Source organism: Podarcis bocagei, assembly GCF_964188305.1.
Source record: "Podarcis bocagei genome assembly, chromosome: 5".
Taxonomy (NCBI): Eukaryota; Metazoa; Chordata; class Lepidosauria; order Squamata; family Lacertidae; genus Podarcis; species Podarcis bocagei.
In genome coordinates this window covers 33,313,244-33,330,054 of record NC_138129.1, presented here as the reverse complement: position 1 = coordinate 33,330,054, position 16,811 = coordinate 33,313,244, and the positions used below count along the sequence as shown (strand labels likewise).

Below are 16,811 nucleotides of genomic sequence, written 5' to 3'. Positions count from 1 at the left end.
TTTAGGTAAACAAAATGCAACACAACAGAGTTTCACGAAATATCTTTCTTTAGAAACCCTTACATAGGAGTAAAATAGCTCTGTTAGGGATCAAAAATAAGTATTCATTTTAGAAATGCTACTGCTGGAGAAGTGGTATGAATGCCTTGTTAGAAATTACTCCAGGATATTTTATTATATAGTTAATTTATCTAGAATGAGATTGGATCATATAAGGCCAGGGGTTTGTGTGCAACCCTTTGTTTGTCCTTTGTCAGAACCCATGAATAAGCTTTTCGTAAGACAGTAATATGTTTCCGGTTGGGTTCTTAAAGATGGACATGGCTTTCTAGCTCTCTCATCAATTGTCAGCTGCTACCTCCTAATGACGTAAATGAATCTATGGGTCATACTGTGTCTATGGATCATAGAATCAGAGAATAATAGATTCATGTTTGTGTTCATTTAATTACCCATTTCAGTATTAGCATTCACTTGCATATATATCAGACAAGTCTATTCTTCAGATGGAGAAATGTGAATATAGTGGTTTTTAGAGGGAAAATTACTAATTTTGTAAAAAAAATGATTCTAAGGATCCTTTCCTTCTGCAGGCAGTGACAGCCTTAGTGAAAAACTACCCAAGGCATATGATTTCCTCCATGCAACAGATCCTTCCTATTGTGTGGAATACACTTACAGAAAGTGCAGCCTTATATCCTTTTTTCTGCATTTTGGAATAAGAGCAGATTTTCTAGAAAGATGTACTAAGGCAGGAAAAAGTAAACAGCAGTGGTGGTGTAAATTTGAACATGCAACAAGCATTTTACTCACAAGCAAATGAACATGGATGCATCTGTGTCATAACTTGTTGTTTGGACCTTAGATTATCTCATTATCACTTTATTTGTATACCACCTCTTCACAAAAAGATTATTCTCTAAGTGGCTTACAACCCTGAGAAAAAAGTATCACATAATCAACAGTTGCAAGAAAAAAATTATTTTAACGTCTGTAATAAAGATGGCTGTGATATGCAGCCAGTTTGTCTATTTTTAAAAAAAGAATTAGCCACAATATGGTATTGATTTCCTGTTCAAGGGGTATTGTTGCTCACTTACGCTGACTGAAGTATACTAATTTCATTACAAAGGATTTGGTCCTTAAAAAAAGGTGCCATGATCTGGTAGTATGTCAACTGAATCTATTTCTCCTTAACTAACATACCTATGTGAGAACAGAAGTAAATTACACAGAAGAAGTAGAAGACCCAGTGGATTCTGATGGTAAGAAACTCACTGTTACAGGTGTGATCGAAACTCTATCTAAACATCTATAAGAAACATCTGTAAGACACTCACAGCACGTGGATCTCTAGAAGAAAGAAGTCATCCTTGAAAAGCATGCTGTGTGACAATTATAAGATTAAGTACTTTTTGTTGGAAACCTTGGGAAAAAATTTAAAACTGACTAACTTAGGTGAAGCCAATAATTTTTAGTATATTTCTATATAACTAGAGTTGAGATTTTAAATGTTAAAACAGCAACATAAACAACAAGATCCTTGCTGTTGGCAAAGATTTGAAACTGTGTAAAAAAAAGAAATAGGTTGACTGTCATGCAATAAGTTGAATTAATTTTGGAAACTATTCATAATTTTTCCTATCACAGAAAAAAGTATGACTTTAACAATCTTTACTTTTTTCAAATTTAGGTGAAGTTTTGGGCTTTGAAAACCTAGTATTCAGCATATTTGAGTTTGTTCATGCTCTGTTGGAAAACCACAAATTTAAAAGCACAGTGAAGAAAGCATTGCCAGAGCTAATATATTACATCATTCTCTATATGCAGATTACAGAAGAGCAGGTAAGTATATTTACTGTACATTATTATTTAGAAAATGATTTTTTAACGCTTCGTATACAGCCTTTAAAGCTGGTTAGAACTAAGTGATAGAAAATACAATATTTATGATTATTGAATCAGTTCCTTTGTAATAGTCTCCAGTGATCTGAAAAATAACATTGGAACCTTTCTGCATGTACTGGTTAATTTAGTTGCATGTATTCCTGAATAGGCTAAGGGTTTCCTATAAGTTACTGATGTATTGTGCTCTCCTTCTTAGATAAAAGTCTGGACTGCAAACCCACAACAGTTTGTTGAAGATGAAGATGATGATACATTTTCCTACACAGTTAGGATTGCTGCACAGGACTTACTGCTGGTAAGAAATAATATGCAGTGTTTTTGCAGTAATGGTAAATAGTAGTGATTTTTCACATGCAGCTTATACACAAATACAAACCCATATACGTGGTGCTTGAGTATTTTCTTTAGAGCCACTTCATGTATGATTTATTTGAGATTCCTACATTACAGGGGGTTGAACTAGATGGCCCTCAAGATCCCTTCCAACTCTATGATTCTGTGATTTCATTCCCTTTGGATATTCCACTAAGCATCTTGGAAAAAGTCAATCTGAAACAGAGAATGAAGATTTGAGGGCATTTCTATCATGCCCAGATTCTCTGTGTTCTAGGACTATGTACTTAAACATCTAGCTTGATTTTCAACAAGGTGTAGTGTGAAATGAGTTCCCTTTTTTCTTGTCTGCAAAATGTATCTTATTGTCATATTTCTGTGTAGGCTGTTGCGACTGATTTCCAGAATGAGAGTGCAACAGCATTGGCTGCAGCAGCTACAAGACACTTGCAGGAAGCTGAGCAAGCTAAAAACAGTGGTGCTGAGCATTGGTAAGACTGGGTGGCAGCTATTCATTTGATGGTACTATCTCAGACTATTTAGCAGGCAACGAAAACAAATCAGTTTCATTGATTGATGTAGTCAGAAATGATATTAACTGAAAGTCTTAACTATTCCAGTTTCCAGCTGTTAAAATTGTATTTATAGTGCATATGCACTATATTGATACTATTCGAATGCCAGTTAGATTATCCAAATTATTGTAGGATTTTTTTTTGGGGGGGAGGACTATGCATTTTATAATCTAAGTTCCCAATTGGGGGTCCGTGTAATACACCTAGTGGGTCTGTGACACCATTCACATAACAAAAGCTACCATCGAGATATCAAAATTTTCAAAAGTAGGGGGTCAGTGGCTTGACTCTTGAAAACGGGGGCCTCAGTACTTAGCTAATTGGAAACCACTGATCTGATTAAATCTGTTAATGGAGTCAGATTAATAGAAAAGCATAAATTCATTCATAATACAATTTACAGCAGTTCTGAATGGCTTAACTTTCCCCCAGTCCCCCCCAGTACAGCATTTTATAGAAATCCTTTTCCACTTTCTTTTTAATTATACAGTACTCTATGTTTACAGTTCATATATACAGATATTTACCTTTTGTGTTATTAAGGGTAACAAAACATCTGTATAATTTCTCCAGAAGTAAATTAGAAAAATGAATATTGGAAGACCTAAGTTAACTTATTTATTTATTGCAGGTGGAAGATACATGAAGCTTGCATGCTGGCTTTAGGTTCTGTCAAATCTCTTATCACAGACAGTGTGAAGAATGGTAGAATACACTTTGATATGCATGGATTTCTAACAAATGTAGTTCTTGCAGACCTCAACCTGTCAGGTACTTCATCATTTGGTTTACTGATTGGTTCCTAGAAAATAACCTGAAACTCAAGCTGTGTTGGAGAAATTGTTACCCATAGATTTCTAAACTTAAAAAAGATAAACTAGCCTAAAACATTAACATCAAAATATAAACGCAGGAGGGAGGCATTTGCTAAAATGAAGTCCATAAAATGTAAATAGCAGGAGCTTCAGTGTGGGAGAGGCGTTTTACTCTGAGTAGACCCATTGCAATTCATGAAGATGACTAATTTAAGTCCATTAATTTCAGTAAAGTTACAATGAGTAAACAGTTGAAGACCATTCTGTAACTCTGAGCTCTTCTCAATAATATATTGGATCCTTCTGTTTAATGGTAATGAGAGAGAAATGCACGAACGCTTTTTTCCTTCTTCCAGTGTCTCCTTTCCTCCTTGGTCGTGCTCTTTGGGCTGCCAGTCGTTTCACAGTCGCAATGTCTCCAGAGCTCATCCAGCAGTTCCTACAAGCCACAGTTAGTGGTCTTCATGAAACTCAACCCCCTTCTGTTCGAATTTCTGCAGTAAGGGCTATTTGGGGGTAAGTAGGTCAAGAAATGGAACCTATATTAGTTGATTGTAGGCTTATACAAGGAAATGTTCACAATTTCTTTCTGTGACAATGTTGAAGCTGTAACCTTGACTCTGTGATTATGACAGTGCATATCTACTCAGAAATAAGCCCTAACCAGAGTTATGTCTGGATAAGTATGGATAGGATTGCAGCCTGAAAGAAATATTGGACACCATTACTATATTACTGACTGTTGATGTTTTTTGGGTTTTCCCTCCTAGGTACTGTGACCAGTTGAAGATATCTGAAAGCACCCACGTCTTGCAGCCTTTCCTTCCCAGTATCCTTGATGGACTAATTCACTTAGCAGCTCAGTTTAGTTCTGAGGTCCTCAATCTTGTGATGGAAACACTTTGCATTGTCTGCACAGTAGATCCAGCCTTTACAGCAAGCGTAGAGAACAAGATCTGCCCCTTTACCATTGCCATCTTTCTCAAATACAGTAATGGTATGTGCTCAGGCAAAACTATTAATGATCATATTATGGATACAGATAATCTTCATGAAACTATCTTCAGTTAACAGGGTTATGTATGTGTTGGCTTTCCCAATGCCTTGTTGTGAAAGACAACTTTGAAATTTCCGTGGATAGGAAAATCCATCAAGAAATTGTGTTTGACATTCTCATTTCTTAATCCGTGAAAATGTCCCAGCTACAGCTTGGTGAACTTGGTAGTTATAATAATTAGAGCTATATATTATTTCAATCCTGTTTTCTCGTAAATAATGCCAGAAATTTTGAGGTGTGGTTGATCAGAATCTCTGCATCTTTCTTCACCCAGTTCTGGTAGCACCTCTTCCGCCCTTTGCATTTAATAATTACTGTTAGTAGCTAGGAGCAAGGGACATATTTTAAGTATGTGGAAATCAAGCATTCTTTCCCACTGTTTAGTCTTTTACTCTTGATTGTTGATACTTCTAACCAGATATCATGACATTGGGACTGCAGATGAGTCAAGCTAAGGCATCCCCACATACAATGCACGAATCACCAAGGGCAAACATCACAGCTGTGACTTTCTTTCTGACCTTTATAATTTAAAATAAACTGCTTTGTTTAGGCAGAAAGGAGGAACCCTGCCACATATAATGGAAGAGCATCATATTTGATCTAGAAGGATTTAAAATTAGCATGTCTCATTCCCTTACTTCAGTAATATAATTTGATGTAATTTTATACTCTTGGTAATTGGGTGTTTTTCTTGCTTTAGATCCTGTTGTGGCCTCACTTGCTCAAGATATCTTTAAGGAATTAGCGCAAATAGAAGCCTGCCAAGATGCAATGCAGATGCGATTGATCCCAACCCTTGTCAGCATCATGCAGGCTCCTGCTGATAAGATTCCAGCAGGGCTTTGTGCAGTAAGTATGAGGGTATCTTCTCAGAATGTGAAATGCTTTATATAGCCTAATGCGGTTTATAAAAACAGAAATATTTTTTATTACTGAAAAATACATAGTCATGGAAGAGAAGGGCATACAGTTGGATCGTGTCTTATGTGTGGGTTTGGTTTCTGACAAAGCACATATATACAAAATTGTGTACCGGCAACTCCCAACTTGCATGCAATCTACTTACATATAACCGCACACATGCACAGTGCCAGGAACCTGAAAGTTGTGGAAGAGACCTGGAAAGTCTGACTCACGGGGAGACTCCAGAGCCCCAAAAGATCGGCCTCTTTGGGCTCTGGGGATGGTCTCTTTGCAAGCCACAAGGACTCTCCGGGGTGCTCCCCTCTTACGCGCATTTCACTTATGCATACAGGGGCTCGGAACATAATCCCCATGTAAATGGAGAGTCGCCTGTAGGAAGAAGAAATACCATCACCAGCAGCAACAGGTCGTTCTTCCTCTCACTGGCAGCAGCAAGCACTTGAGCAACCCGCCAACTGCTGCTACAACCCAGCGGCCTTTCACAGCTTCTTTGGCACTTGCAGATCTGCCCTGCCTCTTCATCTCTTCTTCTTGTCCCCTGCCACTATGAACTCTAGCACCTCCAGCTACCTAATGGCCTCAAGAAGTACAGCACTGCTGGGTTCACCCTCTCTTTTATTGGCAGCCAGCGGGGCGGTAGAGGCTGCACACCACTGCTCTCCCACCTTCCAAGCACAGCATGTTGCTGGCACATACTGGAGGAAGTGAGTCAGAGATAAGGTGCTGTGAGTTCAGTATTGTACAATAAAATGGAACCAGTCCTCTACTCTTTGCCATTACACAGCTACACAGTGCCGAGCTCCCTGTGCCTCTCCCTCCCATTCAAGCAACATGCTATGTTTGGAAGCCAGGAGAACAGTAGTACCTCACCTCTGTTGCCAAGGCACATGTGGAGAGGGATAGGGGTTATGGGACCAGGTGGGGTGGGCCATTGCTAACTGGGAAGCCCCCTGAGGTGCCCTTTTCCACTCCACTGGGGGATATTCCTTGTGGAGAAGTGATGGGAACACCATTTTGAAACGGGACCCCCCCCTTTCGCTCCCCACTTGAGGAAGACCCACTGCAGCTGGATCTGCATAAATAGAATGCATGTAAGATGTGCCCCCACCATATATATTTTGAGAACAGTGCACATACCTTGTCTTTGGTCCTTTAGGTCTCACAGTTAGTTATTTCAGTAACTGTTTCTTGGTAAAAACTGAACTGTTAACCAGATTGAGAGTATTTTTCACAGTGTTTGGACCAGGCACGTTAGTTGAATTTAAATATAATTTATTTCCATGAGAGCTAGTCATGACTAATGTAACTCTTCGAGTTCAACGGGACCTAAGTTCAACATCTTAATTTGGTTCTAGCCAGCACACTGAAACTACCACTCTTCTGACTACTCTTGATGCGACCATCTGGAAGAATCTCTGCAAGAATATTTTGCAATGACAAAAATGTTTTCTGCAAATTGATCTGCTCCTTTCCTGACGTTGTGCTGTGTCTCCTTATTCCAAAACTACTCGCCATCTATCTGAATTTTTCTTTTCCAGACTTCAATAGACATATTAACAACTGTTGTGAGGAATACTAAACCTCCCCTTTCACAGCTCCTAATCTGCCAAGCTTTTCCTGCTGTGGCTCAGTGTAGTCTACACACAGATGACCATGCTACCATGCAGGTAATCATTTTTTGGAAGAGGAGAGTTTTTGTTAGATCTTGCATTGTCTGTAAGTTTCTGAGTTGAAGCCAGCCACTTCATACTCCATATCATGTTTAGGTTTATGGACTGGAATTTGCAACTGGATCTGTTATTGAAAGCATAAGTATCTTGTTTTTATTATAATTCTTGGTCATAGTAACTTGAAATTTACCTTGCTTAAGCCCCCAAAATACTAGAGCGAGTGAGTACCTCATGCTCCTCTCTTTTTCTTTTGGTAATCTATCATAGAATCTATAATCTATCATTTCTCTTAATTCAAAGAGAAATAAATGGGTTTGATAGTACCTTGAGAGTATTTTTTAGTAACTTTTTTATTGTAGAATGATATAACTTTTCATAGGAAACTGTCTATTCTTAGACTATTAACACAACTCAAATTATATGATTGAATTGGAGAGAAGCAAGAAACCTAAAGATGAATTATATTCACAGAGGAGTATTTGAAAGGAGGTTGTGAGTTGAAGTCCAAGCTCCTCACATAAACCAACCTGGACATTGTGATCATCATCTGAGACCCTTCTCAATGTACCCCTTCCACAGAAATTCTGAAGGGTGGAAACATGAGAATGGGCCTTTTCAGTGGTGGCTCCTGTTTGTGGAATGCTCCCCAGAGGCTTGCCTGGCATCATCTTTATTTATTTTTAGGTGGCAGGCAAAAACGTTCCTTTTTACATGGAGTTTTGGCCATTAATTTGAATGTTATTAAGTACTTACGATTTCTTGTAGTGGGGCAGGATCTTTAAGACCTGTCTTCTGTTTGTATAGATTTTTAAAATAGTTTTTGGTTGTTTTTGGTTGTGCTTTTGTAATTGGTTTAAGTAGGTCACTTTTGTGAGCAAAGTGATGAATAAATAAAATAAATAATACATAATAGAGTCTGCATGTACTTGAGGCAAGCTTCACTGACCTTGATTTCCTAGGAAAGGTAGTTCCCATTCAAATCCAAAACAATAACTCATAAAGCATAAACTAATGAATTATGGGGTCCCTTCCATCATGTCTTTGTTGGCACTGGTACTACTGTGCCTGCAATACAGGTAAGTTGTTATTGCTTAATAAGTAACATTTCCCCAGTTGAGTCTTTCACAGCTGGCTGGCTGTAGATCATGTTTATATTCAGATACAGTTCCAGGATTTGTCTCCCATCTATGCAGCAGCTAACAAGACCAGAAAAGCATCCTGTGTTTTCATAGCATTCTCTCAATGCATGAGCTCAGAATATTGTCATCATAACAGATTATTCCCAAGTGCCAGTTTTGCCAGATAAAAATGTTTTGGTGGCACTCAGGACTATTTCCTAGCCCTGGCATAAAAGGAAAGGAGCAAGTTTGCATGAAAAAGATATTCCACATACAGTTTTTGACTCGTACAAACTCTTGCCAGTTAGTTTGTTTCCTTTGGGCCTATAATGCTGTTTGTTAAATGTCTGAAGCACTTGGTAGGTTGAAAGTGTGTATTCTCACGTGCTTTGTTCTTTCAGAATGGGGGTGAGTGTCTACGTGCATACATTTCAGTCGCTCTGGAGCAAATTGCACAGTGGCATGATGAGCAAGGCCACAATGGACTGTGGTATGTGATGCAGGTGGTGAGCCAGCTTCTTGATCCACGCACTTCAGAATTCACAGCTGCCTTTGTAGGCAGATTAGTTTCCACGTTGATTTCTAAAGCAGGGAGTGAATTAGGAGAGAATCTCGACCAGATTCTGAGAGCAATTCTTAGTAAAATGCAGCAAGCAGAAACACTCACTGTAATGCAGGTAAGAGGCTCAAAACTTAAGTTGATAAAATGAGTTGCCTTGCCCAAACCCCTTGATGTATTTAGCTATACTGTAGTTTTATACATGAAGATGACCTGGCTTAGAGCAAAGCCAATTTGGTGAGGGATATGTTCGCTAATGCCTGGCGGGATGGTATTCCAGTTGTAAGTGGGTGTTCTGAACTGAACTCACAAGTTTGTTTATCCATTGCTTATGAAACAGTATATTCCCTATGATTAAAAATATTGTATTAGCTTACAAAACAACTTGTGTTCATTACTGCTACTTAAGCAGAGAACTTCTAAAATTCTAAAATTATATTTGAGATGCATCATGAAAGATGACTAAGCTTCTTAGCAGGGTTCATGGGGACTAGGTGCTTTGTAACTTTTTCAGTCAAGTTCAGTGACTGATCCTGCAATCCTTTTTTGGTTTTGCAGGATGTTATTGTTGAGTTCAGTTTCAAGCATTGGTAAAACTACTGAAATTCCCAAAATACAAAAGTCAAAATGTCTATCTTACTTTGTCTCTCTTGCAGTCTTTGATAATGGTATTTGCTCACTTGGTTCATTCTCAACTTGAACCACTACTGGAGTTTCTTTGTAGTCTACCTGGGCCAACAGGCAAGCCTGCCCTGGAGTTTGTAATGTCAGAGTGGATGAGTCGACAACATTTGTTCTATGGACAATATGAAGGCAAGGTCAGGTAAGGTGTCCCTTGATCACATGTATGCCTTGAAATACTTGAGCATGCTCATACCTTTCATTTTAAAAGAATCCTATGTCATTGTAGATAGTTGTTTGTTCCTGGTTTTGCTTTAATAACCTGCTCTTTGAACAAACCACTCTGCCCCAAATTTGTAGATAAGGGAAAACTAGTTCTAAAGTCTTGTAAATAGGATGACAGTAAGAATGGAGCTGATCTTCAAGTATGTGCCTCTTAAAATTTTCAGCTCTGTAGCCCTGTGTAAACTCCTCCAGCATGGTATCAATACAGATGACAAGCGACTGCAGGATATCAGGGTAAAAGGAGAAGAAATATTTAATATGGAAGAAGGAATACGCACACGATCAAAAGCAGCTAAAAGTAAGTGTTATTCTTTCAAGATTGAATCAGCCAGAAGTAAGAGGCATAGAAAGTCCATTAAAATATGCTACAACTCCCATCAAAACCAGTGGGACTTAAGTACCACTGATAGAGAATTAAAAGCTTTGAAAGTTATGACATGTACATCTTTTTCTGGTCTTTTTCAGACTAATGTACAATGCAAGGCTTACACAGACATAAGAGATTTGATAGTTGTTGAATATTAAATGCATGTTGGTCAGAAACAGTGAACAGTTGCTGACTTACAAATAGCAATTGTATATAGAAGAGTGCCACCTTTTAAATAATAAGATAAAGTGATGATGACTGTGCAAAGGATTGGCATTTAGTCATCCAGTTCTCCCTGATGCTGCAAATGTAACTGCTCAACAGGATGTATACTCAGTCATTAGTTTGGAAAACAATGTTAAAGGGATCATTTGTTGTTTAGTCGTTTAGTCATGTCCAACTCTTCGTGACCCCATGGACCAGAGCACGCCAGGCACTCCTGTCTTCCACTACCTCCCGCAGCTTGGTCAAACTCATGGGATCATAGTGAATATATAGTGTTGAAAAGAGTTGACTACTGCTGCTTTTTGTGACAACTTTAAAAACTGAAGAGTGTAACATATTTGCAGTTGTGAACGTTTACGTAATTGCATCGAGTTTCCTAAATTCTTAGCTGTATGTATAGATTTTCCCCCCTCTGTTTTTCCCAGATCCTGAACGCTGGACAAACATTCCTTTGTTAGTTAAAATCTTAAAATTGATAATAAATGAACTTTCTAATGCAATGGAAGCAAGCTCTTCTCGACAAACTGCTGCAGAATGGAGTCAAGGTACAACACTGATGTGGCTTTCAGTCTTTATGGTGGTTATCATTTGGTGCCATCCAATATGTTGCAGTGGTAAAGAGTTTCAGACTAGGCCTAGGAAGACCAGGTTCACATTTCCATTCTGACATGAATCTCACACTAGGGCCCGTCACTGTCTCTCAGCCTAGCCTACCTCACAAGGTAGTGGTGATGATAAAATGGAGGGATAGGGACCCAAGTATGCTGCAATGAGCTCCTTGGTAAGATATAAATGTAATACATTAAAATATATGACTGCTGCTTCTGTAGCACAAAATGTCAACTATGCCCGCATGGGGTGTGTGGGTGTGTGGGTGTTTGGTTTTAATTTTTTTAACCCATAAATCATAGAGAATGCTCACAGGCTGTGGACAATCTTAGATCTGCACTAAGCTGCATGAGAGCTCAGGTGTTTAGAGAATAGAAGTCCTGGGAATAAGTCTTCTTACTTACAGTGAGAGCTCTGCCCCCTTTATATGCCCCAATTCCATGTAATTTTCCACAGTGACTAGAAATACTAAGTATTCCATGAAACAAATATTTTCAATTAGAAGTATGTGAATTACTAACCAAAATAATATAACAAATTTACTTAGCAATAAATACAATTTTAAAATAGTACTTAATTGTAGGTATATGTGCTTAGAATTGAGCTTTCTATGTACCCATATAGAGCATTCCATTGTCAACCATGGCACTTTCAGTTTGTTTTTCTTTTTGGTGAGAATTGCAGCTTCCTTGGTAATATTCTGCTTGCTCAGAAATGTACAGCTCTGTCCAAATTGAAATTTCCAGTATGCCTCCTAGTTAAAAAGTGATTTCCAGGTGGTGAACGTTACATCAAAGCAAAACGTTACATCAACGTTACATCAAAAACAAAAAACCACACTCCTCATGGCAAAACTATTTCTCTCTTAATTAACAGAGGAATCCAATGATATGTGGGAAGATCAAGAAGAGGAAGAGGAGGAGGAAGACGAAGGGTTAACAGGGCAGCTATTGTCTGATATTCTTGCTACAAACAAGTATGGTGAGCAAAGCAGTTCTAAACTTGTGAAGATTATTTGTGCAGGGAGCGGTAGACCCAAACCTTTAGTAAAAAAAGTATTTTACAAACCACTTTCACTGTGTTGTTTACAAATGTGACTTGTATAAGAACTGAAATAACACCAATTTATTTCTTCTTTCAAATGTATTCGGTGTCTAAATAAAAGTGTTGTAGTTCCTTTCAGTGCAAAAAGTGTATGCAAAAAAGACAGATTTCTGTAATTGTGCATCTTGGTGTTTTCTTGCCAATATGATGGCTCACATATCACATTGTTTGTTTACAGATGACGATTATTATGAAGATGATGATGAAGACGATCCAGATGCACTGAAGGATCCTTTGTATCAGATAGACCTACAGGTAGGTTGAATGATCAAGGTTTTATTGCTGTTTACTAATCTTTTTAAATACTTTTTCTAATAAATACTTATTCTAATCTTTTAAAATACTTAATTCAGATACCTGGAATACAGTTAATACTGTTGAATACTGACTTGAATATTTATTCTCATCTGTTTAACATGCCCTCACAACAGCATGAAGATACTGTAATTAACTTTGAAAGCTTTATATCACAGTAATGCATAGCACCACACATAAGGCTGTAGACAAAAATCAGTACATCCATCTAGTGGTCAGTAAATAATGGGACTCAGAAAGAACAATCTAGATTTCTCTGTGTTGCCAACCAGTGGTCCTGAATATTGGGATGTAATAGTGCTCTGCTGCTGTTCTTTAAAGAGAAAAGCTTTTTAAATCTTGGGACAGGAAGCATCTGGAGTTCTAATTTTGAGTGGGAAAATGACTGAAAACGTTCTGCTTCTTTCCCCCTTCCCAAACTGCTTTGCTCTTATATTATCCCAACACAAATTTTGTAACTGATGAGTAATGCCATACAGTTGTTGTAGTTAGTGGAGGGTATGTATTTGGAGAGGAAGGTTCATCTTTCAGGAAAGTTTCTTTTAACAGCAAGAGAGCTATACAATACTGAGTCTGATGTATAAGAAAAAGAAATAAATCAAAATTGAAATTAGAATTCAATAAAACTCCTCTTTGGGGTTAAAATGCAATCATTTAGTTTAAAATAACTGGTAAAATCATACCAAAACAAAATAAACTAAAACAACAGAAGCAATAAAAGCGAAGCAGTGACAGATTATTAGTATTAGTATTAGTATCTGACAGGGAGCAATTCAGGTGGAAAAATAAAAAGGTATTTTGCCTGGCATGAAAAGAACATTGGAGTGGCACAAGGCTTAAGGGTTTAAGACCTTTAAACTAAGGTCTTGAGCATTTTATATTGTTATCACTCTCTTGCATTAATATATTGTTCTTCTGTATTATAGAATAATTTCACGTATAAATAATTGTGCAGTATCCTGTGGAAATGAATTGACAACTATTTGTCTTCCTTATAGGCTTACCTTACAAACTTCTTATGTCAGTTTGCACAGCAGCCTTGCTATGCAATGTTCTCAGACCACCTCAATGAGAATGAAAGAAGAGTTCTTCAGACCATTGGCTTATAAATCCTGAGCATTGTGAACATATCTGGAAAATATTTTTCTGGTTTATTTCACGTTTTGTGACATGAAACATCTTCTATTATTCACCAGATGTGGTTATCTTTATTTTGAGGAACTGTTCCTTATCTTATCATGATGTAGGGTTAAGAGAAGGATTGTTGAAGGCAACAAGAGGCAGATGTGCATAGAATTTTGCACACTGGATTTGCACAATGGGAACACTATTCTTCAGATCAGCTTTTCAGGAGAAAAATTAAGTATCGTGCCCTAAAGCCAACTTTCTCTCCTCCACTGAAAAAGCACTTCACTGACTTTTCACAGCACAGCTTAATGAAATGAGGAAGACATCGCCATTCGTTCGGATGTGTATTGAAACTGGGAAGTTTTGTCCCACTTTGCACTTCTGTCACACAGGGTAAATTATCTTGATCTTACCATATGGCATCTTTTTACCGACACTTGAGTGGAAATGGAATCCACTTACAATACAAGAGCTTGGATTAAAACCTGAAAAATAAAATTGTTTACCGTTCATATATAGAAGTAAACGACTCCTATGTGAGCTCCGTTATTCTCATGATTCTTTACTAAAGTTATCATGCACCCATTCTGAGCAGGCTTGCTAAAAACTCAGTTCCTGTGGTTACTGATGACTGGTTTTGCAACCAAACATTTTTATACAAAATCTTGATTGTATTTAACTTGTCTGTTTACTCCATGAATACAGCTTTCATATACTTTTTGCTTCCTTCACATGCACAAATCACACAATATGGCTAAGCTGTAGTCCACAAATTAGTATGTGTATTTTTATAGGGCCATAAAATTAACATTTACTGGCTAATCTGCAAGTACAGTGATGCATCTCACAACACCTCTTTGCCTTTTTCTCCCTTTTTGGGAAAGAAATTAAAAATAAAATTGTTCAAACCTCCATTGTTATCATTCTTTTTAAAATATCCAGGTAACAAAGTTGCATCCTTTGGTAATCTCTTTAAAATTCACATGTGAAAAGCATACCAGCCTTTAATTGCCATTGCATTGAACCAGGTATTGGTATCTTTAATTTGAGGTCTTGCACAGCTTGTTTCACTGGTTTTTATGTTAAAGGTTATATGAGTCTTCCAAAATTAAACCCAAACTTAATGATGTAATTTAATGATGTCATGATCTATCAACTTTATAAAAATACAGTAGAGACAGTTCATGTGTGTATTACAACAGTTTGGATGAGATACAGTATGATGGAGGAGAGTGATGGCTGCCAGGTCTGAAAACTGGATTTATAATACTTTATTCATGTTCAATGGATAAAATTTAATGAATCGTGAGAAGCTGGAGGTTTGGGGAGTGTTTCAGTTTAACAGCTGTCAGAGCTTTCAGCCCCAACTTGAGACTTCAACTGCGTAATTGCAGGACACTGCCTAGGAGGAAAAAGCAGTAGGGGTTCAGCAAGGGAAATAAGATCTCAAACGTGCTGGGGCCAAGCTTAGCTTTGCATGCTGAGTGTACAAAAAGAGACTGTTAATTGAGGGACCAATATTAACTGTAGTTCCACCCTCCCCGTAATTCAATTGGAATGTATGAGCACATTTGGACCAGGTTATTATTTATTCATCAATGAATTGCTGTTTGCATATGCCTTAAGGCAATTTACAACTATACCATAAAACCAGCTAAAATAGTTTTAAGAACAGTACAAAAAACAATTGAAGGTAAGTTTATTTTGTATTTTTGTTAAATCTAATTGAGATGCAATATGTAGGATGCATGTCTCTCCAACTCAAGTTGTTTGCTGACAGCATTTTTATACTCAAGCCTAATTTGCCAGTAAGAAGCAGTCTCATTGAAGTTCTGTTCTGCATTAGAGGCTGTTGCCTGAGTTACAAGAGTTTTACAAAATAATAAACATTTTAAAAAATCTACAGAGCAACAATGTCTAATTTTCTTTGTAGTATCAGAAACTATAACTTCACTTTCTTATTGTCAGTCCATACCAACTTCATCTATTACTGCACAACATGATTTTTTTAAAAAAATGCTTACTGCAAGAAGATTTTTAAAAAACCTGTTTGCTATGGATCCACTTCCAGAAAATTGCGAAAATAGCAGTTAACCACATGTGTATCTTCAGGCAAATATTAGGCTAGGGCAAAGAAGCTGAAGTGAAAGCAATGGTCTGAACTTTGAGTCATCTCTCTCATAGTGGCATATGAGAGGGTAGCATAGAACAATGCAATTTCTAGCACTCCACAAATTTAGGACCACTGTGCCAAGACAAAACATATAGATAGCTGACATTCTTGTGAAGTTAGCCATCTTAAATGTCTTCCTAATAAAAACCTATTTATATATGTACAGTGAGGGGTATTCCTCCTACTTATTCCTGTAACAACTATCTAGGCGGCAAGACTGGAGATAGCTGAGGAAAAGATTTTTTTTTTTAATAGTTTATAAACCATTTCTAAATTGAAGCTGAATTTAGACTATTTTATGGAAATGGTGTCAAATAGTGACGCCAACTTCTTGGAAGAGGGCAGTATCGAAAGCTACGACATTTGCAATTCTTTAAAGAACAATATTTTTTTATTGTCTTGCCAAAAATATTCCGTTGAACTGTAAAAAATAAATGCCTTAAGGCTTTTTTGTGCAAGTTAGGAAACTTGAAAAAAGACCAGTTAGCCGAGAACAATCTTGTGACACAACCAACTTTAAAGACTACGGATGGGATTCAACTACCATGCCCTGCTAGCACAAGGATTTTTGCTTGTGCAACAGGCATCTCCCCCAAAAATGTTCTAGAGTACATTTAGGGGGGCACACATGGGGTGGGGAGAGGAAGAAGAGGTTCCATTGTGCAAGATTTAGTGCTATGTTTGGTTCTACCCCAAGTGTGAAACATCCACTTGAATGGTTTCCCTTCTGTTTCCTTTTCTAAGGTATGTCTATAAAATGTGTTTTACATAGAACTGTAAAAATCACAAAATCCTGTGTTTGAAGTACATAAAGCTAAAATGTAAACTCAGGAGTTAATAGCTCAGGATAGCATATTAAACTATTATTTAGGATACTAGAAACAGTTTATGTCTCATACATTCATTGTCCCTTAAAATATCATCCTGTAGTCTTAAACTATCTTTGCACACTAAAGGATGGACTTTGAGTACCTCATGTTTTTATTGCTCCTTAAAATGAATGCCTGCTATACATCTCCTTG

General features: G+C 37.4%; 1 protein-coding gene across 1 annotated transcript in view; it reads left to right on the top strand.

The window, feature by feature from the left end:
* The window catches only part of IPO9 (importin 9), a 33,376-nt gene extending 17,857 nt beyond the window's left edge, over window positions 1–15,519 (top strand). The window contains exons 8-24 of the mRNA XM_081194679.1: window positions 594–694; window positions 1,207–1,265; window positions 1,694–1,845; window positions 2,105–2,203; window positions 2,626–2,732; window positions 3,448–3,587; window positions 3,988–4,147; window positions 4,402–4,628; window positions 5,392–5,540; window positions 7,154–7,282; window positions 8,805–9,080; window positions 9,619–9,785; window positions 10,033–10,166; window positions 10,886–11,005; window positions 11,946–12,050; window positions 12,352–12,428; window positions 13,487–15,519. Coding sequence (XP_081050805.1) covers window positions 594–694; window positions 1,207–1,265; window positions 1,694–1,845; window positions 2,105–2,203; window positions 2,626–2,732; window positions 3,448–3,587; window positions 3,988–4,147; window positions 4,402–4,628; window positions 5,392–5,540; window positions 7,154–7,282; window positions 8,805–9,080; window positions 9,619–9,785; window positions 10,033–10,166; window positions 10,886–11,005; window positions 11,946–12,050; window positions 12,352–12,428; window positions 13,487–13,597 — 2,313 coding nt within the window. The 3' untranslated portion in view covers window positions 13,598–15,519. The remainder of the gene's footprint in view (window positions 1–593; window positions 695–1,206; window positions 1,266–1,693; window positions 1,846–2,104; window positions 2,204–2,625; window positions 2,733–3,447; window positions 3,588–3,987; window positions 4,148–4,401; window positions 4,629–5,391; window positions 5,541–7,153; window positions 7,283–8,804; window positions 9,081–9,618; window positions 9,786–10,032; window positions 10,167–10,885; window positions 11,006–11,945; window positions 12,051–12,351; window positions 12,429–13,486) is intronic.
* The last annotated feature ends 1,292 nt before the right edge of the window (window positions 15,520–16,811 follow it).